We start from the raw sequence: 26,940 nt of genomic DNA, 5'->3' as shown, positions 1-26,940 counted from the left end.
AACTTCTCCATCTATTAATTTCATAACTACATTTTGCTTCTCCCTCCCTCAATTTTATAACTCCATTTCTCTTCTCCCTCTCTCAATTTCATATCTCTATTTTACTTCTTCCTATTTCAATATCATATCACTATTTTTTCCCCCATCTCTTAATTTCATAACTCTATTACTGCTCTCCCTCTCTCAATTTCATATCTCTATTTCTCTTCTCCCTCTCTCAAATTCATATCTCCATTTTACTTCTCCATCTATTAATTTCAGAACTCCATTTTTCTTCTCCCTCCCTCAACTTCATATCTCTATTTCTCTTCTCCCTCTCTCAATTTCATATCTCTATTTCTCTTCTCCCTCCCTCAAATTCATTTCTCCATTTTACCTCTCCATCTATTAATTTCATAACTCCATTTTTCTTCTCCCTCCCTCAATTTCATAACTCCATTTTTCTTCTCCCTCCCGCAATTTGAAATCTCTATTTTTCTTCCCCCTCTCTCAATTTCATAACTCCATTTTTTCTTCTCCCTCTCTTAATTGAAGACGAGCTTGTCTGATTGAGGACCGGAAGAGTAGAAGACCCACATATGGGCATTATTACAACTGAAGAAGAGCTCTTCAACGGTATTTCTTCACCTAAAATCCTTTATTACACTATGGATTTTATTGTTGATTTGGTGTTTAGGTGTCAGTCTAGGCAATGTGATTTTTATGGTTAACTTAGATCTACTTTTCGTGCATATTTTATCACTTCACGATTCTGAAAACAAACGTCGAAATTGTGGGGAATATGTTAATTACGATGATGAAAATGGAGGTCGTGATTTTGATTATGCCAAGTTTTCTGTACTTCCACTGTTTCGATTGATTATTAATGAATCTAGATTTGAATTTAATTGGTCCAAAACATGTAGGATAACTTGAATTTGTGCAGAAAGATGAATCCAACTGGAGGCGGTGACCCAGCCCAAGAAAGAGCTGGGTCAGGAGTCGTACGTCCCGAACGTACATAGGAGGGAACTTTCCGTGTCGCACAGAGTCGGCCTCGTATGAATCGTTCCCTCATCATCGACTACTTCGAGCTGACGGGAGATGGGTACTATATATGCTTACTGTGCCGGGAGTTGAACCCGCACAGTAAGAGGAGACTCATTAAGAGGCAGGCGGACAGAAGCACAAATGTGTTTTGGCGCCACTTCAAATCATGCCATCCAGATCGTCATGCTGAACTGAAGGGCGAAGTCCCTGAAGATCGTGGTCAGACACGCATCACCGACAGAATGCAGAGCAGGTAACAGGGAGAGCGAAGCCGACGGGGGCCGATCAGAGGGCACACCCCAGACGAGACGAAGAACTTCATTGCGCGGTTCGTATGCCTGACAGATTCTCCATGGAGCATCGTTGACAACGTCGCATTCAAGGATATGTTGCAGTATGCTACGCTTATAGACTTGGATCCTCCAAGTGCGAAGGTCATAAAGAGGTGGACCATCCAAATGCACGGCCAAATGAAGATTGGTGTGAGGAAGCTTTGGGAGACCGTGGCCTGAGTATCACTGACCGTAGACGCGTGGACTGCGGACAACGGGACCGGGTTGCTAGGCATCACCGTCCACTGGGTGGACGACACGTGGACGTACAGAGAGCGGGTTCTTGCCATCCGTGAAATCGTCGGCAAGCACGACAGGGGGAACATGGCATCCATTGTTCTCCAAGCACTAGATGAGTTCTGTTTGCGGACGAAGGTCAGAACTCAGCGTGTTGATCGTTCTATTAGTAGAGCTTGCTAGTTTTCTTGTCTAACGTAATTTTGCAGGTCTATGTTGTTACTACGAACAATGCGACGGCGAACAAGAAGATGTTGGCTTTGTTGGCGAGGAAGGTCAGGAGCGTGAACCTGACGTTTACTGCCAGGAGGCACGTCCCTTGTGTCGCACATATTTTGAACATTGTCGTGCAAGCGGCGTTGAAAAGCTTCAACATTCCTTCGGCCTAGAGTGTGGAACCTGAAGAGGGCGATGTGATGATGACCGCAGATCAATATGACAGCGACCAGGACAATGAACTCGTAGATGTCTACTCAGTATCCGATGAGATTGACGGGCTGCGCAAGCCATTATGTCTGGGTGACGCAGTTGCGAAGGTACGCAACTTAGTGCGGAGTATTCGAAGCTCTACGCAACGAGGAGAACTGTACACCCAAGCATGTGAAGACGACCCCGAAGTTGAGGACACCAACATGGTTGTCCTAGACTGCCCCACCCGATGGAATAGCACGTACGATATGCTGGCGGCCGCCGTAGAGAAGCGTGATGTGCTGGACGAAGTCTCGATGGCTTTCAGCCGGAAGGCGACGTCCTCGAAGCTGTCGAAGGACGAGTGGGAATTGGTCAGACAGTTCTGTCGCATCCTTGGCCGTTTTGCCGTATCCACAGACCATGTTTGCAAGTCCGTGACGCTAGCGATCTGCGATGTCCTACATCTCATAGAAGGCCTGAGGGTTCACATGGAGGAAGTGGTTGAGCAAATTGAAGACGGCACATTCTTCACATCTGTTCGACGTTTGCACAAAGGAGATCGGTCGAATATGGCACAGGCGTGTAGAGCGATGCTTTCCAAACTTAAACAGTACGCGGAGATATTGTGGGCGAATGAGGCGATCACTGTCGCAGCGTTGATGGACCCAATCCACAAAGGGTCAATGCTCCGCCTGGGTGTTCGAGAGGCGACTATCGCGTACGTACAGTCGTTGTTGCCCGGTGACAGGTCGAGCCGTGTTCCGAGAATGGCCGCTCAGAGGGGGCGGCGAGGAGGTGCAGAGTTGGTTGGGTGGCTTAGCACCACTATGCGACACGTGGAACCGGCACCGTTGACAACGCGGTCGGCCTGGGATGAGTTCGACCAGTTCCTTGCGAAGACTGTGCCGAACGAGGGTGTCTACACTCCACTGTCTTGGTGGGCAACGACGGGGGCGAAGCATTTCCCCTTGCTTGCAGCCGTCGCGAGGGACTTGTTATCCGTATGTGTGACGAGCGCCCCCGCCGAGCGCATGTTCTCGGTTGGCAACGGTATTGTCACGTACAAGCGTTCCTGTCTCTCGCCGATAAGCATTGAAACACTCATCACCGTGAAGTGTTGGCTCCGTGCGGACAACAAACGTTGGTACAATGACGTCGAGCTAGACGAGGATATTGAGGACGACGAAGATGGTGGGGTTAGCTGTTCTCGAGGTATACGTCACATAACTCAACCAAATGTTATTTATACATATTTATCACTACTTATCACTTCTCTTATGCAACGCAGGTGACGATCAGGTGAGCAGAAATCTTTGACAGAGACGTTGGGCTTATATTTTTTTGACATGGCTGCATTCATAGCATACCCGTAAATTTTTTGGCCGAATATCGAAAAACCGGATACCGGCGAACACTACTGTATGGTGTCTTTTGTATTAGTAGAGTTTTAATGCACTGGCCAGTCATGTAATTAAATATCCCGAATTTACTACGACAATACAGTTGAATGCACTTGCCATTAATTTCTTCATTCCATTCACTAACTATCAAACGCCATAAATGAAAATTAACTACAACCCGTGAGTATGTTCGCTTGAAATGAAAATCGTTTCCAGTTCTTAATTCAATTAACTATGTATGAAACACCATAAACTCAATTAACTTAATATGTTCATTACTCTTAATAACTAAATCTGCACTCCTCAATACACTAACTACAACACGTGACTTCTACGCTCCCAAATACACTAACTACGCTCCCAAATACACTGACTACGCTCCCAAATACACTGACTACAACATGGGACTTTGTTCGCGTAAATGAAATTTGTATTTACTCTTTAATTCAGTTAACGCAAATTTATTATTATTTTTATGAAATACATCACGTAATTCTGTTCACTTAAAATAAAAATTGTTTTCACTTCTTAATTCAATTAAAAATTATTTATTACTATTTTTTACTGTTTTTGATAACTACAACACGTTAGTTAATATTTTTGTTACCTACATCTATGCTCCCAAATACACTAACTACAACACGGGACTTTGTTCACGTAAATGAAATTTGTATTTACTCTTTAATTCAGTTTATACAAATTTATTATTATTTTTATTAACTACAACCCGTAATTCTGTTAGCTTAAAATAAAAATTGTTTTTACTTCTTAATTCAATTAACAAATATTTATTAATATTTTTATTAACTACATCACGTAATTCTGTTCACTTAAAATAAAGATTGTTCTTACTTCTTAATTCAATTAAAAAATTTTATTAATATTTTTTACTGTTTCTGTTAACTACAACACGTTAATAAATATTTCTGTTAACTACATCCACACTCCTTAATACACTAACTACAACACGTGACTTACTTCTCTTAAAGTGAAAACTCCATTAATTTATTAATTCCACTAACTAAATATCAAATGCCATGAATTTTCCCAAGATAACATTAAAATTTTTAGTATTTTTATTAACTACAACCCGTAATTCTGTTAGCTTAAAATAAAAATTGTTTTTACTTCTTAATTCAATTAACAAATATTTATTAATATTTTTATTAACTACATCACGTAATTCTGTTCACTTAAAATAAAAATTGTTCTTACTTCTTAATTCAATTAAAAAAATTATTAACATTTTTTACTGTTTCTGTTCAGTACAACACGTTAATAAATATTTTTGTTATCTACATCTACACTGCCAAATACACTAACTACAACACGTGAGTTTGTTCACGTAAATGAAAATTGTATTTACTTTTTGATTCAATTAATACAATTTTATTATTATTTCTATTAATTACAACCACACTCCTTAAGGTCGTTTTGAAATGTTAACATCGTTATTAATGGGCCACGGGGCGGCTCAAATGTGTTTCAATTAAAAAATGGGCCGCCCGTACTTATACTCTCCCGGAATTTAAAAGTTTCCGGTATGGGATAGCAAAAACTGTACAAAGAATTCGCCGGATGTCGATTTTCGATATCCGGATATCAAAAACCGATATCCAGATATCGAAAACCGATATCCGGCATCCGAGATCCGCCACGTCCCTACCCCTCCGATATCTGATATCGATATCCGTCCACCACCTGAGGGACGGATATCGGCCGATATCCGATATCCGAGATCCTATACCGTCCCTCTTTAGTCCGGATATCGGATATCGGTTGTCCGATATCGGATATCGGACGGATATCGGGACGGGCGAACCCTACTCGGTGGTGCGAACTTGGAGCCATCTCTACCGCAATTTGTGATGGTCTAACTCAATCCAGACCAAACACTTTAATAATTTTATGGAGAAATAAATAACTGAATAATCAAGTGATGTTTCATCTGGAAAAAAGAAGATCATAGTAGATAAATTATATCAAAAAAATTGAGATTTTTTTATGGTCAGAGTTCAGGGAAAACTGGTTTTATTGAGTTGCTTCTAAACGATTTTGAAATCAAAGAATATATCTACTTGAGGACCATCCCTGCTCTAAAGAAAAATAAAAAAATGAACCCAAATCGAAGAACACGAATAAAATGAAACGAGAAGAGCTACCGATTTGAGGGTGCCTGGGATGAGTCCTTGAGAGCTTTGAGGATCTGATCTGCGGTGATGCCGCCGGTGCCAGAGATGACGAGGGGGCTCTCAGCGGGGAAGATGTCCTCTTTCTGGTAGCTACCGGGCGATCTGAGCAGCTCCTCCGAGCCCCGGGTGACAACGTCGCCAAGGATGATTGTCTTGTGAGATCCTGCGATCATCTCCTCGTGATCCGTGTCGCCTCGTTCCCCCAAGATGACAAACATGTTGGACACATTCAGCCCCCATCTCACAAACAAGTACCTGCCCAATAAAGAAATGAATCACTGAGTTTCACCGGTTGAATTGATTAAAAACAAATAAGGTCTAAGCTCTTTAATCCTACAAATTTGAATCAGATCAGGTATGAGTCTGAGCAAGTAAACATTTCTTCATCGTAAATTCTAAAACGGCTACCTGAGATGTATAAGGCTTATCTCTATGATGATCCATGGTTTATCATTTTAATTACCTTACATGAATTTATTTATTTTTCTTTTCATTTTGACCTCCCTTCCAAACAGAGCAAAGTATGGATTAAATGAATTTGATATAAACGAAACCCGGAGATTAAATGAATTTGATTTTTCTTCCAGTCGAAGAAAAATCATCAGAACGGAAAGATTACCATCTGACAGGTGGAAGATAAATTTATCTGATTATCCTTCCATCCCATCTACAGTTCATCAAGGTAATTTTCTTAATATGTTTATTCTATATGAAAAGGAGAATGGAACTACATCACAGATCGAATCCATCTAAGGTTAAAATAACCGAAGAGAGAATCCTGGAAGTTTTGATTCAATGAGGTACATAAATCAATTCGTTAGGCATTCATTTATCATGGGAACTGCTATAGCAACTATGTCAAACTTCTGAAGCAAATTCCTAAAAATCAGCACGATAATTGCTTAAAATTTAGCAACTGAACAAAGATAAGGTGAGTTGCCTGAGCGCCTGAGACCGGGATGCAAGAAGAGGGATGGCCTGGAGGCGAGTGGAGTTCCTGCAGTACATCAAATGGCAGCGTATCCCACGCATCCTAAGCTTCCGTCTCAAGAAATCAACCCTTCTTGCCTGTCACGTCACCCAAAAATTAACTACGTTTTCTTTCTGAAAACCGACCACGATTCCGTGAAATAATCGAGAGGATTATAGATAAACAAGACACTCGAGAATTAACTCTGGTTAATTAAAAACGTGATCATGTTATGATTTCGATTTAACTTAAACGGACTGGGTTTACATCCGATGTTTGAAACATAACAGTCAACCATTGATATATTTCCATTAATCGAATAAAAATTTTCTACCATACACGACATTTGGAAAATAACACCAATTATCTCTCAGAGACACCACGTCAATACTGCCATTTAACGTCAAATTACAACTGAGAACACGTACCAAATTGTCATTTAATAAAAGCCTAACACAATCTCTCTCAGACCAAAGTTAAAAAAGAAAAAACCCAACACTACTATGTGTTAGATCATGAGCCCAAGAAGCAAGATGAAACAACTAACTAAGTGGGCCTAAGGCCATTGTAATCATATAAAAAAGACCAAGATAAATGCAGGAAAAGGGCAGGCCCAAATCCCATTAAGGGTCCACGTAAGGCCCACTAAGGGCCCAATAGTGGGCCCGATTAGGGTTTAATATTGGGTCCTTATGGGCCCAATATTAAACCCACTAAAGGTGGATATTGGGTCATTAAATGGCCCAATAAATCCATCCTGTCCAACGGCTATAAAAAATAGCCGTTGGACAGGCCCTTCTAACAGCCATATTTTTAAAAAAATATGGCCGTTAGAAGGGGTCTGGTCACCTCCCTAGTATGGTCACCTCCCTCCCTTTGATTCTTCATTGTAAAGCTATAAATAAGGGGTCTTTTTTTGATCTAAATAAGATCTTTTTTGGCCCCTAATTTGTGTGTAGTTTTTCCTCCCTCTCTCCACTCTCTCACTCCCTCTCTACTTTCTCTCTCTTCTTTCTCTCTTTATCTCCTCCCCACTGATTTCTCATGGTATCAGAGCAGAGCTCGATCTGAGCCTGTTTGCAGCCCTGAATGCAGCCCTGATTGCAGGAGATTGAAGTGCTATTGAAGGATTTGGAGGCCCTAGTTGCAGCTCCTTTCTGAAGTCCTTCTTCAGCCCTAAAAGCAGCCCTTTTTGCAGCAAGATTGAAGCCCTGTTTGAGGGACTTGAAGGCTCCAGTTGCAGTTCTTTTTGAAGCTCCACTTCAGAGGGATCAAAGCTTGAAGTTGATGGGGAAGACCAGAACCAGGATGAGTGCCAGAGCTGAAAGGGAGTCTGAAGAATTGTCTGCCATGGCTGCTGCCCCAGTGGCTCCAGCAAGTGCAGCAGCCATCGCCTCTGCCCCTGCACCTGCCCCGGTCAGAATCACTCTACCGGACCTCGACATGAAGTATAATGGCCGCAACGGCCAGAAGTGGGTCACGCTGGCCCAAAGAACTCTCAAGGCAGCTTACCTTGGGAAACATCTGACTGAAGCACCACCAATGGAAGACGCATACGCAATGGATATTTGGGACTCCGAAGAGGCCCTCATCATGAATTGGATGATAAAGAATATGGAGGAAGAGCAGAAGGATGATTACCTCCTGGTCAACATTGTTCGAGATTTGTGGAAGGAAATCAACAAGTCGTGTGCAGAAGTGCACAAGTACTTCCGAGTCTATGATCTCCGAGAACAAGAGCGGAAATCGAAGCAAGGCAGCATGAGTATCTCCTCCTACTTAGCAAAGCTCAAAGCAATTTGGAGGGAATTGACCTTCTATTCCTGCCGGGATAGGGATCACCCTTCCTACATCCGGGAGGTGACCTACAGAACAATTCAGTTCCTGATGGGTCTCAACCCGGAGTATGAAGTGCTCAGGAGTCAGCTTCTCCATAGGGAACGATTTCCCACTTTGGAGGAAGCAATTTCGGAGTTGCAAGGTGCTGAAAGTCGCAAGACAATCAGCACCAAGGGAAGTGGAACCACCACATCAACCACGGTAGTCCACTTGGCAAAGAAGGAGGGACAAAGCAATTCGAATTCTTCAGCAGCACAGACCACTGCTCCACAGCAGCACAGACCACTGCTCCACAGCAGCCCAAGGCGTCACCAAAAGAAGGTAACACCTCGGATCTCATCTGTGGATATTGCAGGAAGCCAGGGCACATCAAAAAGGAGTGCCGCAAACTGGCATGGAAAGAGGAGCAGGTCCGGAAAGGCACATGGAACCCTGGACAGCACAAGAAAGCCTACCTGACTAGTGAAGGGGAGGAAACGCAACCCTCCGGGAAGAAGGAAGAAGATGCCGACCTTCAGAAAATTCTGCAAATGCAGTCTGAGGTAAACAAACTGCTGCAGAAATTCAGCTCCACCTCACTGGCACAGACAGGTAAAATCTTCGCACTAACTACCTTTAATAATAATGCAGCTATTTCTGAAAATTGGATTTTGGATTCAGGGGCGACAGATCATATGTCACCCCACAAAAACTTATTTTTCTCTTATGAAACCGAAACTAGTAATTTAAAGGTATTTACTGCTAATGGTGGGATATTAAGGGTAGATGGAAAAGGATCTATTAAGGTTAAGGGGAAAATCTTGAAGGGGGTGTTACATGTACCCGATTTAAAGGCAAACTTATTGTCTTTAACTCAGTTGGTAGATGATACTGGGTGGCAATTTAGTCTAGACTCTGATGAGTGTTTCCTCTGTCTAAAGGGCACCGGGCAGAAGATTTCCTCAGTTAGCAGGAGAGGGGGACTTCTCATGCTGGATGGACTAAGGGAAGGTGGGGAGCAGAGGGTGACCTATGCTGCCCAGAGTGCAGAACGCATCACCCTTCTCCATAGGCGTCTAGGACATCCCTCATTTCATATTTTAAAACATTCGTATCCGGATTTATTTAAAGGGGTTATTTTTGATCAACTTATGTGTGAAAGTTGTCAATATGCTAAACACAAAAAGTCATCGTACCCTAATACAAATCATATGGCGTTATCAGCCTTCGAATGCGTTCACAGTGATGTATGGGGACCATGCTCCATGCCCGGATTGACGCAACACAGATGGTTCATCCTTTTTGTGGATGATTTCTCTAGATATACATGGGTATATCTATTGAAATCCAAAGATGAAGTCCCAGCAGTCATCCAACTATTTTGTGAAATGATTCACAATCAGTTTGGTAAAAAAATCCAGCGATTTAGATCGGATAACGCTAGAGAATTCTTTTGCCAGGAAGTCAATCAATACTTCGGAAGAAATGGGATAGTTCATCAGTCTTCATGTGTAAACACCCCTCAGCAAAATGGGCTTGCTGAGAGGAAAATTGGACATATTATGTCCACTGCAAGAGCCCTATTGTTCCAAGGAAATTGTCCAAAAAGGTATTGGACAGAAGCAGTAGCAACGGCTACACATTTAATAAACAGAACAGCATCTAAAACTTTGAATTTTAGTGCCCCAATTGACCTTTTATCTTCTGTTTTTTCAAAAGTAAGCTTGAAGACTAACTTACCAGCCAGGATATTTGGCTGTACAGTATATATCCACGATCACTATGCAGGAAAATTGGATCATCGAGCCCTGAAATGCATCTTCCTGGGATACTCTAACACCCAGAAAGGCTACAAGTGTTATCATCCACCAACGAGAAGATTTTTCGTCTCGGCAGACGCACAGTTTGATGAATTGCACATGTACCATGACGAAAGGGAGCGTGCTGAGGCCTACATGGACAAATCTGAGGAAAGGACTGAAGATGACGAGTTCAGAATGATCCCATCATCAAACCAAGGTGAGTTTACCTCTGCTGAGATTGATATTCCAACTTCAGCAGGGGAAGGATCTCAAGCACCAGAGGACAGCCCATGTGAGGACGAAGTCCAGGCTCTTGAGACTCATCCGAGCGGCAGTGGGTGGTCCATGGCCGTCCGAAAGGGACACGGCAATGCACCAAGACCAAGCGGTATCCGGTAAGCAACTATTTGTCGTATACCCGTTTTTCACCTGAATATAAAGATATAGTTCATGCACTAATGACGGTATCAGTCCCTAAGAATTTCCGAGAAGCTATGTCCTTACCGGAATGGCAGCAAGCCATGAATGAAGAAATGGAGGCACTAGTAAGGAACAAGACTTGGGAGATGGGTCCACTTCCACAGGGAAAGAAGGTAGTGGGTAGTAGATGGGTCTTCACCGTCAAACACCACTCAGATGGATCCATTGCCAGATACAAGGCCAGGCTGGTGGCCCAAGGGTATACACAGTCATATGGCATAGATTATAATGAGACATTTGCCCCAGTTGCTAAGTTGAACACGGTAAGAATCTTAATCGCACTTGCTGCTATTTATGGATGGAAACTTTATCAATATGATGTAAAAATGCCTTTTGCATGGAGATTTAGAGGAAGAGGTATATATGGCACCCCACCAGGTTATTGTCTAAGTAAAAATTTAGGAGATGTATGTCACCTTAAGAAGTCACTCTATGGACTGAAACAGTCCCCAGGGCTTGGTTTGGAAAATTCTCAAAGGTAATGATAGCAGCAGGATACTTGCAAAGTGAGGGTGATCATACTTTTTATTAAGCACTGTGATAATGGTAAGATAGCTATTCTGATAGTCTATGTAGATGATATTATCATCACGGGAAATGACAGTGCAGAAATTCAGAATCTTGAAAAACACTTGTCGTCCTCTTTTGATATTAAATCATTGGGATTGATGACATACTTCCTAGGAATTGAAGTGGTATATTCAAATTAGGAATTGTACTAACCCAACATAAGTATACCTTTGATTTACTAAAGGAGACAGGAACTTGGACTGCCGCCCAGCAGCCACTCCGGTCGATGTAAGCGTGAAGCTAAAGGTGGAACAACATGACAAGGATGCACCTATCGACAAGACATCCTTCCAAAGGCTCATTGGTAAGCTGTTATATCTGAACCACACCAGGCCAGATATAGCATTTGCAGTGAACTCCCTGAGCCAATTTATGAATGATCCGTGGGAGTCACACCAAGGGGCCGAAACCGCATTCTGGCCTACCTAAAGGGGACCATTGGACAAGGCCTATTGTTCAGATCTGAGGTGAGCCTACTGTCGCTTTGTTTACTGACTCGGACTATGCAGGTTCTTTCGAGGACAGCCGGTCACCCTCAGGTTACTACAGTTTCATTGGGGGGAACTTGGTGACATGGCGCAGTAAGAAGCAGAAGGAGGTCTCCCTGTCCAGTGCCGAAGCTGAGCTTCGAGCACTGAAGAAGGGAGTTTGCGAGGGAATGTGGCTAAAAGGCATTCTACAAGACCTACGACTATACCAAGACAAGGGTATGGTTCTGTTTTCAGATAGCAAGTCAGCCATTGCACTGGCCAAGAACCCAGTCCAGCACGAGCGCACTAAGCATGCACGGGTGGCCAGGCACTACATCAAACAAAGCATCGAAAGGCTTCATCATTCCCAGTACATCTCTACTCTGGAGCAGACGGCCGACTTGCTGACCAAGGGCATTGCGGGGCCCCAATTTCAAGCTTTAGTGTCCAAGTTGGGCATGATTAACATCTATACCCAACTTGAGGGGGGGTGTTAGATCATGAGCCCAAGAAGCAAGATGAAACAACTAACTAAGTGGGCCTAAGGCCATTGTAATCATATAAAAAAGACCAAGATAAATGCAGGAAAAGGGCAGGCCCAAATCCCATTAAGGGTCCACGTAAGGCCCACTAAGGGCCCAATAGTGGGCCCGATTAGGGTTTAATATTGGGTCCTTATGGGCCCAATATTAAACCCACTAAAGGTGGATATTGGGTCATTAAATGACCCAATAAATTATCCTGTCCAACGGCTATAAATTTATAGCCGTTGGACAGGTTCTTCTAACAGCCATATTTTTAAAAATATGGCCGTTAGAAGGGGTCTGGTCACCTCCCTAGTATGGTCACCTCCCTCCCTTTGATTCTTCATTGTAAAGCTATAAATAAGGGGTCTTTTTTTGATCTAAATAAGATCTTTTTTGGCCCCTAATTTGTGTGTAGTTTTTCCTCCCTCTCTCCACTCTCTCACTCCCTCTCTACTTTCTCTCTCTTCTTCCTCTCTTTATCTCCTCCCCACTGATTTCTCACTATGCTCAACAAAAGGAAAGAAAACTTTTAGCCCTAGAATCAAGAAATCAAATCATCGATCCTTACCATGGCATGGAAATAAATCAATTAATCTTTAAAATACACAACGCCAATATTGCCATTTAACTTCAAATTAAGACTGGGAACACTAACCAAATTGCCATTTAATCAATGCCTACCACAAACCCTCTCAGACCAACAGGCACGGTTACAAAGTTTTTTTTAGAAAAAGAAAAAAACCAACAGGACGATGGTGAAGAAAAAGAAGGAACATTTCGATCCGAGAATTAAGAAATCACATCAGCGATCATAACCAAGGCATGGGAATAAACCAACTAATCTTTGAAATACACCAAGCCAATATTGCCATTTAACTTCAAATTAAGACTGGGAACACGAAACAAATTACCATTTAATTAAAGCCTACCACAGACCCTCTCAGACCAACATACACGCGCTCAAAGTTTTTAAAAAAAAACAGCACGAAGGCACTCAATAAAAAGAAGGAACATTTCAATGCGCGAATTAATCTTTAACATTTCAATCCGTGTCTGTTGGTCTGAGAGGGTTTGCGGTAGGCTTCTGTTAAGTCGTACTCTTAATTTGGTTCATGTGGGCACAAACAAAATCGAAAGAAACAACAAGAGAAGAAACTCGCTGACCTTTGAAGGGTCTGGGACGAGGAAGGAAACGCAGTGAGGCCGGCAAGACTTGGCGTCGACAAGCGCAACAGTCTCAGGCAAATCCCCCCCTTGATTGATCATATCCCCCAGAGTACCTCTGACGCCATCAAAATCCCACCTGTACTCGATATGGGCAGCGTAATCCGGATCCGGGCAGAGATTACCTTCCTCCTCAGCCCAGCGGAAGTTGCCAGGGTAGTAAAGCTCGCCCCCGCTGCTGCAAACAATAACATCAAAATCAGAGGGAAGAATCCGGGCAGACCGGAGCAGGCCCAGAGTCTCCGAAATGGGCATGGCAGTGGATAGCGCCAGGCCCGATAAGCGCCCCCAATTCGGATCCATCTTGACGGCCCGGAAGACTTGTTCAAGGGCGAGCGCGGCGGCCCGGGCGGGCGCGCCGGCGCCGTCGTAGCAGTCCAGCGCCGCCACGACGAGGCGGCGGCGCCGGCGGAGCGCCGCCGCGTCCGGCCTGCGGAGCGAAGGCTGTGGTTGAGGCGGGGGCTGCGATCTCCTGATCCGGCAGAGTATCTTGTTAACCTGGTCCTGCAGCTCGTCTTCTTCGAGGACGGGGTCGCCGAGGGAATCGGTGAAGGAGTCATCGCCGAGGGAATCGTTTAAGGAGTCGTCGCCGGCGAGGTCCGCCGAGGGCGTGTCGGGCTGCCACTGCGGGTGGCGCATGCGGCAGGCCGCCGCACGTGTGAGGTACGTGCGGCAGTGCTCCGGCCAGGAGAAGAGGTGCACGTTATCCCAGCCGTTCCGCCGGCACTCGTGCCACAAAGGCTTGTCCGTTAGGAGCTTGAGTAGCGCCTCGGCTATGCTCCATTGGTTGTGCGGGTCGACCAGCAGGCCGTTGTTCAGGGCCTGGTTTGGAAGACGATCAAGTTAGAGTTTTTTTCTTTTTTTTTGGAAATTTTTTTGGTGTCCCTGTTTTGTATCTTTGTTCTTGATCATCAATCATGGGTCGATTGGGAGGTTTGTGAATGGAAGATATGGTATTTTGGGGGAACGAAAGATTTGTACGACGGTACCATTTTCATCGTCTTCGGCGACAGAGGATTTAAATCATGGGTGTGATGTTGGAAATTTGTAAATGGAATATTGAAGGAATTAACGGACACGGAAAATTAATCTGATTTGCGAATTTGTGAAACGAAAAATTTGTTCGACGATAGCATTTTTGTGATCTTCTACGAGCAAGGTTTAAAAACATGGGTCTGATTTGGAAACTTGTAAATGGGATATTAAAGGAATTAAGGAATAAGTATAGGAACACGGGAAATCAATCTGATTGGCGAATTTGGAAAATGGAAGAAAATATCTGCAAAAGAGAACTCAGTGACTACGAAAATTTCTTAATCATGGGATTCATGGGTGCGATTTATTAATTAGGAAATGGATTTAAATATATAAAAACAGAATATTCGATAGATTTACCCCGTGAATGTCGACGGGGCCGCCGTTCTGGGTGGCGACCACCGGGAGCCCGTGTGCCGCAGCCTGCGCATTTTAGACCATTTTTTTCCACAATTAATTCATTTTCTAAAACAAATGCAACATTAAATCATTCGCTCACCTCAATCAGCGTTAGACCAAACGGCTCAACCAGAGCTGGGTTGATGAAGACGCCCTGTCCAAGCATTTTTAATTTCAATATTAAAACCAAGAATTTTATAAACTCGGACTTTGTTAGACCTTTGTACTCGCTGCGAGGCGATAAATTTCTGGAACGTCAGACTGCTTATGGTGCTTGGGGTAAGACACTTGACCGTAGAGATCATACTTGTCGACCAACTTTAAAACGGTGGTGAGGACGCCCGCGTTGCCGGCGGACATATCATCGATATCTTCTCTTGTCCCCATTATCAGCGTCTATAAACAATAAAATAAAATTCAAAATTTTCAAAAAAAAAAAATTCAACTTCAAAGGGTCTAATTTTTGCTTTCTCACCAGGTTCGCCAGGTCTCTCAGAGCCCGGCATTCTCCATAGGCCTTCAACAGGGTAGTGATGTTCTTCTTCGGGTCAGGCCTCGATAAAGCCAGAATCATCGGTTTGTGAGGGTTGGTGAGGAAGCGAGTCACCTTAAAAAATCAAATTTTTCATTAAAAAACACTGATAACTAATTATTTTCCGGTTTTTTTTTTCAGGGGTTTGGATTCACTTGCCTCAGACCAGATGGGGGGGTTAGCAGGAGCTTCAGCGGCTTCTCCAACAGTGTAAGTTATCTCCTCCAAATTCGTGACACTGCCGAAATCCATGCCAGGCCAAATAACCTTAACCAAATAAAAAAAAACCCATCTTTATTATTAGAGATAGAGACGGAGATATTGATAGATAAGAGATGAGATACAGATAGAGATGGAGATAAAGAGAGAGATAGATATGGAGATAAAGAGAGAGATAGGGATAGAGATACAGAGAGAGACAGAGACAGAGATACAGAGAGAGACAGAGACAGAGATACAGAGAGAGACAGAGACAGAGATATAGATAGAGATAAAGACAGACACAGAGACAGAGACAGAGACAGAGATAGAGATAGAGACAGAGACAGAGACAGAGACAGAGACAGAGACAGAGACAGAGACAGAGACAGAGACAGAGACAGAGACAGAGACAGAGATAGAGATAGAGATAGAGATAGAGATAGAGATAGAGATAGAGAAAACATAATCTGATAACTTGAATTAAAGCAATATACGCACTTACCACCATCCGGGGCATGTAGCGGCCATGGCAGCAGACGCCTCGCCTAGCGCGAGCTCTCAAGATCTTCTCAAGCTTAACATCAAACCCATCATAAAGCCCCCACTGCTCCTCAATCTCCTGATTAGTGCTGGTAATGACGAGCTCGGCGGCATCAAGAGAGAGCTCCTCGGCCTCTATCCGCCGTAGGATCTTGTAACTCGCGTTGATCTCGTCCATTGATTGGCGGCCCTGCTTGAGCAATTGCTCCATCTTGTTCCTCCCAAGAGAGTGCCCAGTCACCACCATGGGCACGTTCAGAGCGCCGGAGAGGAGCGCCGCGCTGTCGCCTGCGTCAGCGTAGTGACCGTGGATGACGTAAGGCCAAATGGGTTGACCGTCGCCGATCTGGTCGCCGAGGACTTTTGACATGTTTATCACGTGGGCTAATGCGCCGTCGACGAACTCTTGGACGTAGGGCCAGAGAAGCTCTTTGCGGAGATATCGGGTCCGGGGCCCGAACGGGATCCGAATTATGTAGGCTCCGGCGCTGTCTCCGGTTGAGTTTTCGGATATGTCTTCGTCGGCGGTAGTCAACATCTCGGTCGGCTCGCCGTAGCTCCAGTCAACGTCCGGGGCGGCGATCTGCCGTGTGAAGAGGTCAACCCTGTAGACTCCTGGCATTCTCGCTAGAGCTCTGGCCAGCTCCACCACGTATTTCACCTGGGTTTTTCATTTTTTTGTTTTTGTTTCTTCAGAATGGGCATCTAAATTCAAAAAAAATACCTGGCCTCCGGTGTCCGAATCTCGGCCTAGCTCCATGTTCTCCCCCCGGACGAGGCCGTGCAAGCTGTTTGGCACAGTTTCTTGGATTTTACTTTTCAGTTTTGTCTAATTTTGATGTCCCTATAATCTTGTTATCCTTTTACCAACAAATAGAAAACTGATAATAAGTTGGATCTAGGCTCGTATCGGAAGGACGGTAGAGGTAGAGACGATCAGGAGGGCAGGGGATCGTAGAGGGAGAGAGGGAGACTAGACCTAGACGAGGAGAAGGGAGACAAGAAGACCTTACTTCTATAGGCCCGTCCGAGGATACAGACGAATTTTGGGACAAAAATTCGTCCCGAGGACTACCGGACGGGATGGTTTTCGTCCCGTGGGACGAAAAAACCGCCCGTCTGGAGGTCTCGGACGATGTACGGATGGATGAGGACAAAAAACCACCGGATTCACATCCGACGGTTGAGATTTCGTCACGTGGCCTCGCTATGACAATTTGCATCAAGGTCCTTGTGTTTTTTTGCGCGTGCAAATTGACGCCGCTCAGAATTAATTGTACATATGTACATTTGCATTCTCTTTCCTCCATATTTCCCTTAAAATACTTAGAAAAATCTATATTAATATATTAAAAATATAAAATGAATTTTTTCGTCCGGGACGAATTTCGGGACGAAAATGCATCCCGGGAGGACTGGACGGGACGAAAAACCGTCCCGAGATTATTGGGCGGGACAGTTTTTTTGTCGGTAGACGAAAAACCATCCCGTCCTTTATCCGTGAGCTAACATCGGACGTAGGATGGGACGAAATTCGTCCCATCCCGTCCTTCGTTCACGTCCGGGACGATCCGGAACTATACTTACTTCAATCTACTTCTTCTTGGTTGCCCTCCTAAGGGAAATACAATGATAGCTAAATGACTGAAATGCCCCTGTGGGCTAACATGACAAAACTACCCCTAGATAAGTTTAGGATCCTATCAACTATCCTATCAAAAATCAAAAAAGGTATTTTGAAACTTTGGAATGATTATACCTGGGTTTACGTGTTTGGAAATCAAAAAGTCGGAAATTTGGAAGAATTATTGTGGGGTTTATTTTTATTTTTTGAGAGGGTAAACGAAAAGAGTACCTGATGAGAACAATGTAGAGCTTCTTCTCTTTGTTATCATCGGACCAGAGTTGGAGACCGGAGAAGTTTCTGTGAAATTTAGGGATTGGGGTCTGCGATGGAAGAATCTCAGGAACAACGTCATCCTTCTCCCCTTCCAAGTCCTCTGACAACTCCTCTGTGACATTCTTCCGGCCCTGTTCCCATTCCAATCTCCGGCTGGCTTCCCGTTGAAAATTTTCCAATCCAGCCTAATAAATTCGGCATGATTTTAGAAATGACATAATTATTTCCTTTACTTAAAAAAATATTTACTTGAACAATCTTCAGGATCTAATGAGAGCATGAAGCTTTAAAAAAACCGCATTTTCCCCTTATTCTAGAGCTTTATCATTTGCAGAATATGGAATAATAATAAAAACAACGAGTATAAAAGCTTTTTAATGCTTTTGCTCTAATTGTGAAGCGCGAAAATCTCTAGGTTTATGACATCAGATGCCTCCATCAGTAAACTTCGTGATCCAAAAAGGGAATCAACTTTACTGATCAGATGGTTCTGCTGCAAGAATTTAAAACTGTAAGAAATGCTAATGAAAATCCAATACGAGATGTACAAAGTTGATACCCACAATCTTCGTGACGAAATGAGAGCATGAAACTTGGAAAAGCCACAAATTATCACATAATCTCGAGCTTGATCATATGCAAAACATGGAATATCAGAAAAAAAGAAAACTAGAAAAGGTTTTTAGTGCTTTTGCATGATTTCATGCTGCTGGAACTCGGGATCGGGAAGGATCTGGTATCTACGTGAAGCATAAAATATCAAGTTTTATGGAAATTTTCATGATCAAATGAGAGCCTGAAACTTAAAATCAACCGCAATCCCTCACTTTCGCGAAATTGATCAAATGTAGAACATGGAATCATCATGAAACACATCGATAAATAAAATGTTTCTATTCTCTTTGCGCTAACTCTTTTTGGTGGTGCTCGAGACCATAAGGATCAAACATCCTTGAAAACCAAATAATATAAAGTTCTATGACCCCGATATTGATTTTTATACTCCCAAAAGGAAAGAAAATGGCTTCTTAGATTCCAATACGAGATGTATACATACAGTTAATGCCAGCGTGAAACCTAAAAGTATCCACAATCTCTCAAGAAAAAAATATATATAAATAAATAACCTGCTTAATCTTCCGCGTGAGATTCCAGATACGCCAGCACATATTCTCGAGGCGAGAACTGCGCTCTCGCGTGTGGCGAGTGGCGATCACCTTGATCCATGCCCGGTGAAGGTCACTCTCATCAACTCCCGTCACGACTTCATCAACAAAATACCTAGTCGGATTAAAGTGAATCGTCCCAGTTCCAAGGCCAGCAGCGGCGCCTTCTGAAGGAACAGCTCTCCGAGGGCTCTCTCCAAGGAACACCAGAGAAGCTGCCCCTCTCTGATGAACACTCTCGTCGCCTGCATTCACCGGAGGGCCTCCGGCGTCCAAAATCGCCTCCAAATATCCATTGATCCACTCGTTTGCTGCCATTTCTCGCTATGATCGGACGACGAACACGATCAAATCAAACATTCCACTTCAAGGAAACATCACCGCGAATCGCGCCTCTCTGATCTCGGATTCGTCGCAAGATCAACAGAAATCGACATCGACGAAATTCAAAATTCCTGCTCTTGAGAGAGGCGCAGAGAGAAGTTGAGGGAGGCCGAGTGGGGTACGTGTCAGCGTCTCAGTCCACCGCCAGTTGCGAAACGCGCGGGAGTTGAGGAGAACGAGTCTGGGGTAGTTACAGTCCACGTGGCATCAACGGACTTGCAATAAAACCTCGGCGTATTATTATTTCTCAAAAACCCCCTCCGCGACCCCCTTCACTGTTAATTTAACTCCTCTACGGTTTTCGATCAGACGGAACGGGACTGAACGGGCTTCCGTTCCGTTATCCGTCATGGAATTTTTGTCGTCCGATTCGTCATTCATCACAGTCTCGTCATCGTCACAAGTTCGTCATCAGTCCCGTTCCGTCATTCGTCCGTTCGAAAAAATGGAACGGATAACGGACGTTTAGATGACGGAACGGGGGCCTTTTTTTAATGTTTCCCATCGACCTCTCCCACTTCGTTAACGACTTCATATTCGTCGGCTTCTCCACCGCCACCCAGGCCAGCAACGAGGCCCACGACAGCCACTCGTCTCTTCCATGACCTGCACCCGAAACGAGCTCTGCCAGAGTGCCACCGGCAACACCTTCTTCCTCGCCGCCTTCGCCGGGGCGGTCGTCTGGGCACGCCTGCGGCGCCGCCCTCGCCTCGGCGTTGATCGGTGGAGATCACTAGCTCGCCGTGGGAGATCTTGATCCTTGCCATCCCCTGACGTAGAATTAGCCCGGGAGTTACCTTCTTGCCGTCGACTTACCTTCTCGTCACTTTAGAGTTTTTTCATTAATATATTATATAAATTGGAAAATTCATCCATCATCTGTCACTTTCGTTCAGTCATCCGTCCGTCGCTCCGGACGATGACAGATGACGATTTATGAACGGACAGATGACGAAATGTCGTCCGTCCTCCAGTTCTAGGCGCGGAAGAGATTTGGTCAACGGATTTCTTTTTGACTGAATTGACTGAAAGAGTGGGTCCCACTGGGATGACGTGGACTCGAGTTCATGACAGTAAGAGTCAAATCTAAAGAGAGCGAGTCGATTCTGAGCTGGAATCCCACGTGTCGGAGATGCCCGTCGTTGAAGCCTACGTGGCACCCGAGGCGGAAGCCTGAGGGGAAAACTCGATTAATGACGTGGACACAGGGGATACATATACAAGTAGAAGAGAGAGAGATGAATAAGAAATATATGTAAATATAAGTGATATAGAAGAGAGATAAATAGAGACAGGGAGGGGGAGAGAGATGAAACAAAAATATTGAAGTAGAAACAGATTGAGACGAATAGATGTTTATGCGAGGAAGATTCACATGATAACATAAAAGGATTATACAAAACAATATTCGGATAAGAAGAGAATAAAAGAGAGATATATGGAAGGCATGGGAAGACACTCCATCGAAAATATAACTACAGAAGAAGAAACAGAGAGAAATGTGTTAAAGAATAGTGTTACGGTACAGAAAGTAGATGGAGAGATAGAAAGAGAGAAAAATCAAGAGAGAGAGAGAAACTTTTTTCTTGAACAATGATAGAGAGAGAGAGAGATAAAGAGAGAGAACGGGAATGACCTTACTCAAACAAACACATAATAACAGAAGAAACAGAAGACGTGTATGAAGAAAAAGGAATATAGGAAGAGATAGAAAGATAAGAGAAAGAATCAGAATCACCTTACTCAACCGAATACATATTTACAAAGAAACAGAGAGAAATGTGCTGAGGAAAGGAAATAGAAGTAGAGATAGAAAGATAGAGATAACAAAAGAGAGAAAGAGAGAGAGAGAGAGAGAGAGAGAGAGAGAATGGAAATCACCCAACTCAATAAAATACATCATTACAGAAGAAACTTGTGTGACTGAAAAGAAAGATAGAGAAATCAAGAGAGAGAAAGAGAGATAAAGACAAGGAGAATGTGAATCACCAAACTCATTTGAATACATAATTACAAATGAAACAGAGAGATACGCGTCCAGGAAAATAAATCAAGAGAGAGAAAGAGAGAGAATTATGGGGGTTCACCTAATCTCACTTGGCCACAGGAAGGTAGATCCGATGAATGTGCTTCAAGGTGAGGGCCCGGCGGCACGTGGGGCATTTCTTTTGTGCCTGGATGGCAGCTTTGATGCAGCCCAGGCAAAAGATGTGCCCGCACGTGGTAGATGTCTCTTCCAACAGCGTACCCCAGCAGATGTTGCACGTGAATGACGGCTCCTTTGGAGGCTCTGAGCTCGGAGAAATGCGTCTCCTCTGCAATTCAACCCTCAATATTTAATAATTTGAAAAATATCCCCCTTTCTCTCTCTCTCTACTACTGCTGCTGCTGCTGCTGCTGCTGCTAAGGAATGATTGTTCTCACCTTTGTGTCGCCTGGTTTATCAGGTGTTTCAGAGTTGATCAAAGTGATTCGCGTACTAGGGACCTTATGCCTGTTGTGACCGCCACTCGGAGGCCTTACAAACGATTCGCGATTGGACGTACCTGCTCAAAAAAGAATGAAAAAGAGTCTAAGCTTGAGAATGAATAAACAAGGGAGAAAGGAAGAACAAGACAACGAATAGGAAACTGTTTTTAATTCCCAACTTTGCAACAACGAGCAATAAATTTGATACCGACCCCAGCCCTTGTGTGCGGTATTCCAGACATTTCCGCTAATTAGTGACACTTTTGTGATTTCTCCTAAGTGTGTGCTTCCTTTTAAATAGTGTGGCTCTCCCTTTAGGAGGAAAACTAAGAGTATTGAAGTTTGAAGCCCTCAATGGGATTGGCACCTGATGCGACTTGCGGTATTGATGAACACTTCTCGACTTGGAACTCAAGAAATCCCCAAGAATTCACCAATTTACATTCCGAATTGAATAGAGAAAGGATGAGATGAGAAGAAATAGAGGGGGTGGCTTGCCGGGTGGCTCCTCCCTGCTCCTGCTCCAGCCCTTTCTGGTGGTCGTAACTGTCAGCCTCGAGATTCAAGAAAAGCCCGATAGTTCCTCCTTCCTTTCTCCTCTTATTTATAGGGCGTGACCCTCCCTTGGTCAGGTCGTGAGGTCAACGGGCCGTTGACCGGCTAACTTCTGGTTCTTGGAAAAGAACATATCACCACCCTTGCCTCCTTTTCTGGCTCCTCCTCTTAACCCCCTACAATATGCTGTCCCCAAGATTGTCTCCGTTTCACCACATCTACAGGCGGCTCGTTCCCAGTCCATCCCTATCGCCTCCAATAGATCAATCCTCTACCCCTTCTTGATTGGAACCTAAATCAAGATTCCTATCAGTGGTATGAGAGTCTGCCATCCTCTACAAGCAGTGGCCACCATCACTGCAAACAATGTCGCCGTTCCACCAGCCATCATCATATTTACCTGCTGTCTTGATGGCACCCGTCACGACTGCTGGGGCACCACCTGTGTTGAACCATAGGACTTTCACCTGTGTTAAACCATAGGGCTTAGGGTTTAGGGTTTAGGGTTTCGGGTTTAGGGTTTAGGGTTGGGCTTTTCCCTGCAGACCAGACCCACAGGGAAACCCTGGGGTGACCCCACCCCACTCAGTTCACCAGGCAGGTCCAGGCAGAGATTCCCAAATTTGTATTGGGAAGAGGATGGAAGGGAGGGAGAAGACATTAAAATGGTTGTTGGCGTCGTAACAGGGAAGGTCGGGGTGGACTTTGGCCAGATGAGAGGCAGGCGGAATGGGCGTTGCCCAGGAGGAGGTCCAACGGGGTGGATGTCACCAAAGGGAAGATAACGGCGGGATGGGCATTGCCACAGAGCCAAACACAATGTATTGATACTTCTTGGCTGGTCTCCTAAAGGGAGGGCTATCCTACTTAAAGAAATTACATAATGTCCACATGACTAAAATGCCCCCATTGGACTGGAATAATGAAATAGACATATCTATGGCAGGGATCGTATCACTATCCTGCCCATCATAGCCCAGCCCCACGTTACCCAGGCCGCAATGACCTAATCCAGACCAGTGTTAAACCACCAGTCAAGCTGTTATGACCACAGCCCATGTGATTTCAACCAACTAATCCCTGTGTCTGCCTGCGCTGCGGTGCCGCAGCAAAAAGGATGGGCGGCTGCGATCCAACTCTTGTTCAGCAAAGGAAACAAACTGTTGTCTCAAGATTTCAACTGGAAAATTTTGAGCCCTTCCCAACTTGACTGATACGAAGCTGGATCTAGGCTTGTATCGGAAGGAGGGTAGAGGATGAGATAAGGTAGAAATTCCCAGGGTAGAGAGGTGAAACAGGAAGGATCGGATAAGGCCAAGCAGAAGGGGTAGGGATCGGCCGAGGACGAGCCACCTGAAGACGCAGTGAAGTAGAGACAATCTCGAGAACGGGGATCATAGAGGGAGAGGGGAAGGCCAGACCTAGACGAGGAGAGGGGAGACAAGAAGACCTTACTTCAATCTACTTCTTCTTCTTGGCTGCCCTCCTAAAGGGACGATCTCGAGAACGGGGATCGTAGAGGGAGAGGGGAAGGCCAGACCTAGATGAGGAGAGGGGAGACAAGAAGACCTTACTTCAATCTACTTCTTCTTCTTGGCTGCCCTCTTAAAGGGAGGGCATCCCTATTTAAAGGAAATACATAATACCCAAATGACTGAAATGCCCCTATGGGCTAACATGACGAAACTACCCCTAGATAGGTTTAGGATTCTCTCAAGGATCTTATCATCGACCTATTCATTGGATGACTACAGAAATTGGCTGAGGAAATGGATAGGGGAACAGAAACTTCAACCTCATACTTCTTGGCTATCCTATTTAAAGGAAAACTTGTACTTAAAAGATCAAAATGCCCTAGTGGGCTAAAATAACAGAAATACCCCACCAAAAAGTTTTTTTGAAAGATAACACCCATATAAAAATTTGAGGATTGTTTAAGGGCAATCTGTCACTTCATGTTGAATATCATTCCCTTTGATCTAAAGAAGAAGCTTCCATGATATTCATTGTAATCCAAGCTTATGCCTCGAAGAGCTCAATTTAGTCATGTCACTTTTTCCAAGTATGTAATGAACAGGTGGTGTCCAAGATTTGAGAACAAGTTTTCAACAAAGACAACATGCCAGCTGACGTTCTCATAAACCCTTACCACCACAAGATTTCATTCAAGAATCAAAAGAAAACTATTCTCCTCTTCTTATAATATATACTATAATACACATTACATTATGGTTGTAAAATAAATATTGGCCCCTTTGCCGTCATTAAATTAGGCAAAGATCCCATCAACTTCCTACTATCTTAATATCCACCATTACATCGAAATCTGATAACATAAAAAATCTGTCAATTTGGTTTAAACATAATGTGCTAATGATGAAGTGATTCCTATGACAGTAAAGACAAGGTCCAATGATCAGATATTCAATAAGCCAGACGAAAATGAAACAGTGAAGGGATTCAGTTATTCAATATGCTAGCCGATGATCAGATATTCAGTGATTCCGACTATTACACTTCCCAGAGGGCAAATGATTAAATTGAAGGCTCCCACCATTCTTCTAACTATTCAGGGAAAATGCTAGATTAAAGTAATGATTAAACCACTCAATAGTATTATCGTATTCAAACAAACTGTCGCCACTGAGGGAGAAAAATCAATAACGATATGAAAATAGTTACGTATTCGTTAACAAGGAAAAACAAAATATAAACAACCTGACTGCGGCACCTCCAAATCTAACTCATCATCCAGGATTACCGTGATATGACGGTTCCTTCTCGGCCTTATCTGTAAATGGAGACCAAGAAAAGATGCGACGTCATGCGCAAAGCAGCACAAGTTGATCCTATTGTTGAAGTAAATACTAAAACAAAACTATCGAGATATTAACTTGAAAAATCTAAATAGAGATCCAGGTACCATGGAAATCCATCCTTTCATACACTATCCAATATATCCTATTGAAATGGATAAAACAAATCACGAGAAAGAATTTTTTTTTTTTTTGAACTATAAATGACGAGAAAGAATAACGTATCTAACGCAGTCACTTAATTTTTTCTATGAAGAAAAAGGCAATTTCTTTTAAGAGAGTTCTTCAAAGATGGAAAGGCGACAACACAGAGAGAGGAACTGGCTAACAAACCCGGTGGAAGTGTCTTGAAGAAGACAGAAGCTGGACATCATCGTCTATTTCCTCGACATTGATAGGAGAATTTGGATGCAGAGAAGTAGACTGTCGCCCCAGAATCACACTTGACTGAGAAGTGGGCATAGCATCCGTTCCTGGTTGAATACCACGCATATTAACACTCCCAAAGGATGCATCTGATTCTAAATTCGAATCCATACTCTGTATAATCTTTCCATTAACGCTGTTTGATTCCGATGCAGCCCGCCGAGAAGGCCGCCTTGATGCCACTGGGATACTCATTCTTAGTCCTGAAAATTCAAAAAAGATGCTCATTTAACTAAGTAACATGATGAGATAAACAGCACGGAATCGAAGATCTTAATCGGCAATCTAAGCTTATGAGTCATCCATAAACTAAGATATCATTTTAAAATGAAGTTTATCAAGTACTTTTATTTAGATTAAAGATATCATTGAAGGCCGCTTCGATGTCACTGGGATACTCATTCTAGTCCAGAAAATTCAAAATTTTCAAAAGATGAAGGAATCTAAAACAATCAAACCTTTGGCATGGAAACAACAAAACGGAGCCCTAAATCAATCAAAGATCCAACAAAACCCCCAAAATCCAACAGGATAACCGCGGAAGGACAACCAAAGAGAAGTAAACCATAAAAATAGAAGGGTACGCGAAAAAGAAGAAGGCAAGATCACCCGTGGAAGTCCGGGGAGGATTCGAAGAGGAATCGTAGCAAAAGCCCAAGAACGAGCCCCCAAAGATCCCTTCTTTAATCTTCAGATGGTTTTCCAGCAAAGATGAGCACCGCCCACCGTTCGATCGGATCGAAATATGCCAAATTGATGATCACGGAAGAAATTTCGAATTTTCCCCTTCCTCGGGATGTCTCTTTCTTCCTCGGAGACACCCCCCAGCGCTTTAGAGCGCATCCGCCGCGTTCCCTTATAAAAGAACTAGTGCTGGTGTGTGGGACTATGAATAATGGATAAATAACTGAAAATTATAATCTAGAAAATTATAATCTAGAAAAATATTAATTAAAATATTGTTGGGATTTTGGGTTGGGCTTGGGCATGTTGGTTTGGGCCTTAATAGGCTCACTCGGATGGATCTCAATGGGCCTGTTTTTGTTCAGAGCAAT

General features: G+C 43.7%; 3 protein-coding genes across 4 annotated transcripts; 1 reads left to right on the top strand and 2 right to left on the bottom strand.

The window, feature by feature from the left end:
• Positions 1-2,017: 2,017 nt before the first annotated feature.
• Positions 2,018-3,236, top strand: LOC144704953 (putative transcriptional regulator tpeD). Its single transcript, XM_078577537.1, has 3 exons — positions 2,018-2,552; positions 2,664-3,049; positions 3,174-3,236. Exons 1-3 carry the CDS (start codon positions 2,018-2,020, stop codon positions 3,234-3,236), a joined length of 984 nt encoding a protein of 327 aa, XP_078433663.1.
• A 2,187-nt stretch (positions 3,237-5,423) lies between these two features.
• On the bottom strand, positions 5,424-19,680 carry LOC144704536 (putative sucrose-phosphate synthase 2). The gene is made up of 12 exons (XM_078576985.1): positions 19,197-19,680; positions 18,025-18,254; positions 16,894-16,957; positions 16,132-16,830; positions 15,588-15,695; positions 15,372-15,503; positions 15,116-15,292; positions 14,997-15,050; positions 14,858-14,920; positions 13,403-14,284; positions 6,538-6,669; positions 5,424-5,852 (listed from the first exon to the last, which is right to left on the bottom strand). The coding sequence occupies exons 1-12, from the start codon at positions 19,551-19,553 to the stop codon at positions 5,568-5,570; spliced, it is 3,183 nt and encodes a 1,060-aa protein (XP_078433111.1). The 5' UTR covers positions 19,554-19,680; the 3' UTR covers positions 5,424-5,567.
• A 931-nt stretch (positions 19,681-20,611) lies between these two features.
• On the bottom strand, positions 20,612-26,744 carry LOC144704358 (uncharacterized). 2 transcript variants are annotated; one of them, XM_078576768.1, is made up of 7 exons: positions 26,470-26,744; positions 25,999-26,088; positions 25,793-25,932; positions 25,362-25,434; positions 22,044-22,165; positions 21,707-21,934; positions 20,612-20,792 (listed from the first exon to the last, which is right to left on the bottom strand). In XM_078576768.1, exons 2-6 carry the CDS (start codon positions 26,078-26,080, stop codon positions 21,713-21,715), a joined length of 639 nt encoding a protein of 212 aa, XP_078432894.1. In that variant the 5' UTR covers positions 26,081-26,088; positions 26,470-26,744; the 3' UTR covers positions 20,612-20,792; positions 21,707-21,712. The 2 variants fall into 2 exon arrangements, with proteins under 2 accessions (XP_078432894.1, XP_078432893.1); XM_078576767.1 differs by having other exon boundaries at positions 26,495-26,744.
• Between the last annotated feature and the right edge of the window lie 196 nt (positions 26,745-26,940).

This window comes from Wolffia australiana, chromosome 6 (assembly GCF_029677425.1).
Source record: "Wolffia australiana isolate 7733 chromosome 6, ASM2967742v1".
NCBI lineage: Eukaryota > Viridiplantae > Streptophyta > Magnoliopsida > Alismatales > Araceae > Wolffia > Wolffia australiana.
The sequence above is the reverse complement of the archived record's forward strand: the minus strand, read 5'-3'. Positions and strand labels throughout refer to the sequence as shown.

Bases quoted from the DNA above. Each gene is read 5' to 3' on its own strand.
- LOC144704953 (XM_078577537.1), top strand. From the start codon at position 2,018: ATGACCGCAGATCAATATGACAGCGACCAGGACAATGAACTCGTAGAT. The intron at 2,553-2,663 runs GTTTGCACAAAG...TCACTGTCGCAG, and splicing joins ATTCTTCACATCTGTTCGAC to CGTTGATGGACCCAATCCAC. The intron at 3,050-3,173 runs GTTGGCAACGGT...ACGTCGAGCTAG, and splicing joins CCGCCGAGCGCATGTTCTCG to ACGAGGATATTGAGGACGAC.
- LOC144704536 (XM_078576985.1), bottom strand. From the start codon at position 19,553: ATGGCAGCAAACGAGTGGATCAATGGATATTTGGAGGCGATTTTGGAC. The intron at 15,504-15,587 runs GCAAGTGAATCC...TGATTTTTTAAG, and splicing joins ACCCCCCCATCTGGTCTGAG to GTGACTCGCTTCCTCACCAA. The intron at 6,670-13,402 runs GTCAGCGAGTTT...GTGACGTGACAG, and splicing joins TCGTCCCAGACCCTTCAAAG to GCAAGAAGGGTTGATTTCTT.
- LOC144704358 (XM_078576768.1), bottom strand. From the start codon at position 26,080: ATGAGTATCCCAGTGGCATCAAGGCGGCCTTCTCGGCGGGCTGCATCG. The intron at 22,166-25,361 runs GTTGTTTATATT...TTTTTTGAGCAG, and splicing joins TTTGGAGGTGCCGCAGTCAG to GTACGTCCAATCGCGAATCG. The intron at 21,935-22,043 runs GTGAGAACAATC...GTTGAATTGCAG, and splicing joins ATAAACCAGGCGACACAAAG to AGGAGACGCATTTCTCCGAG.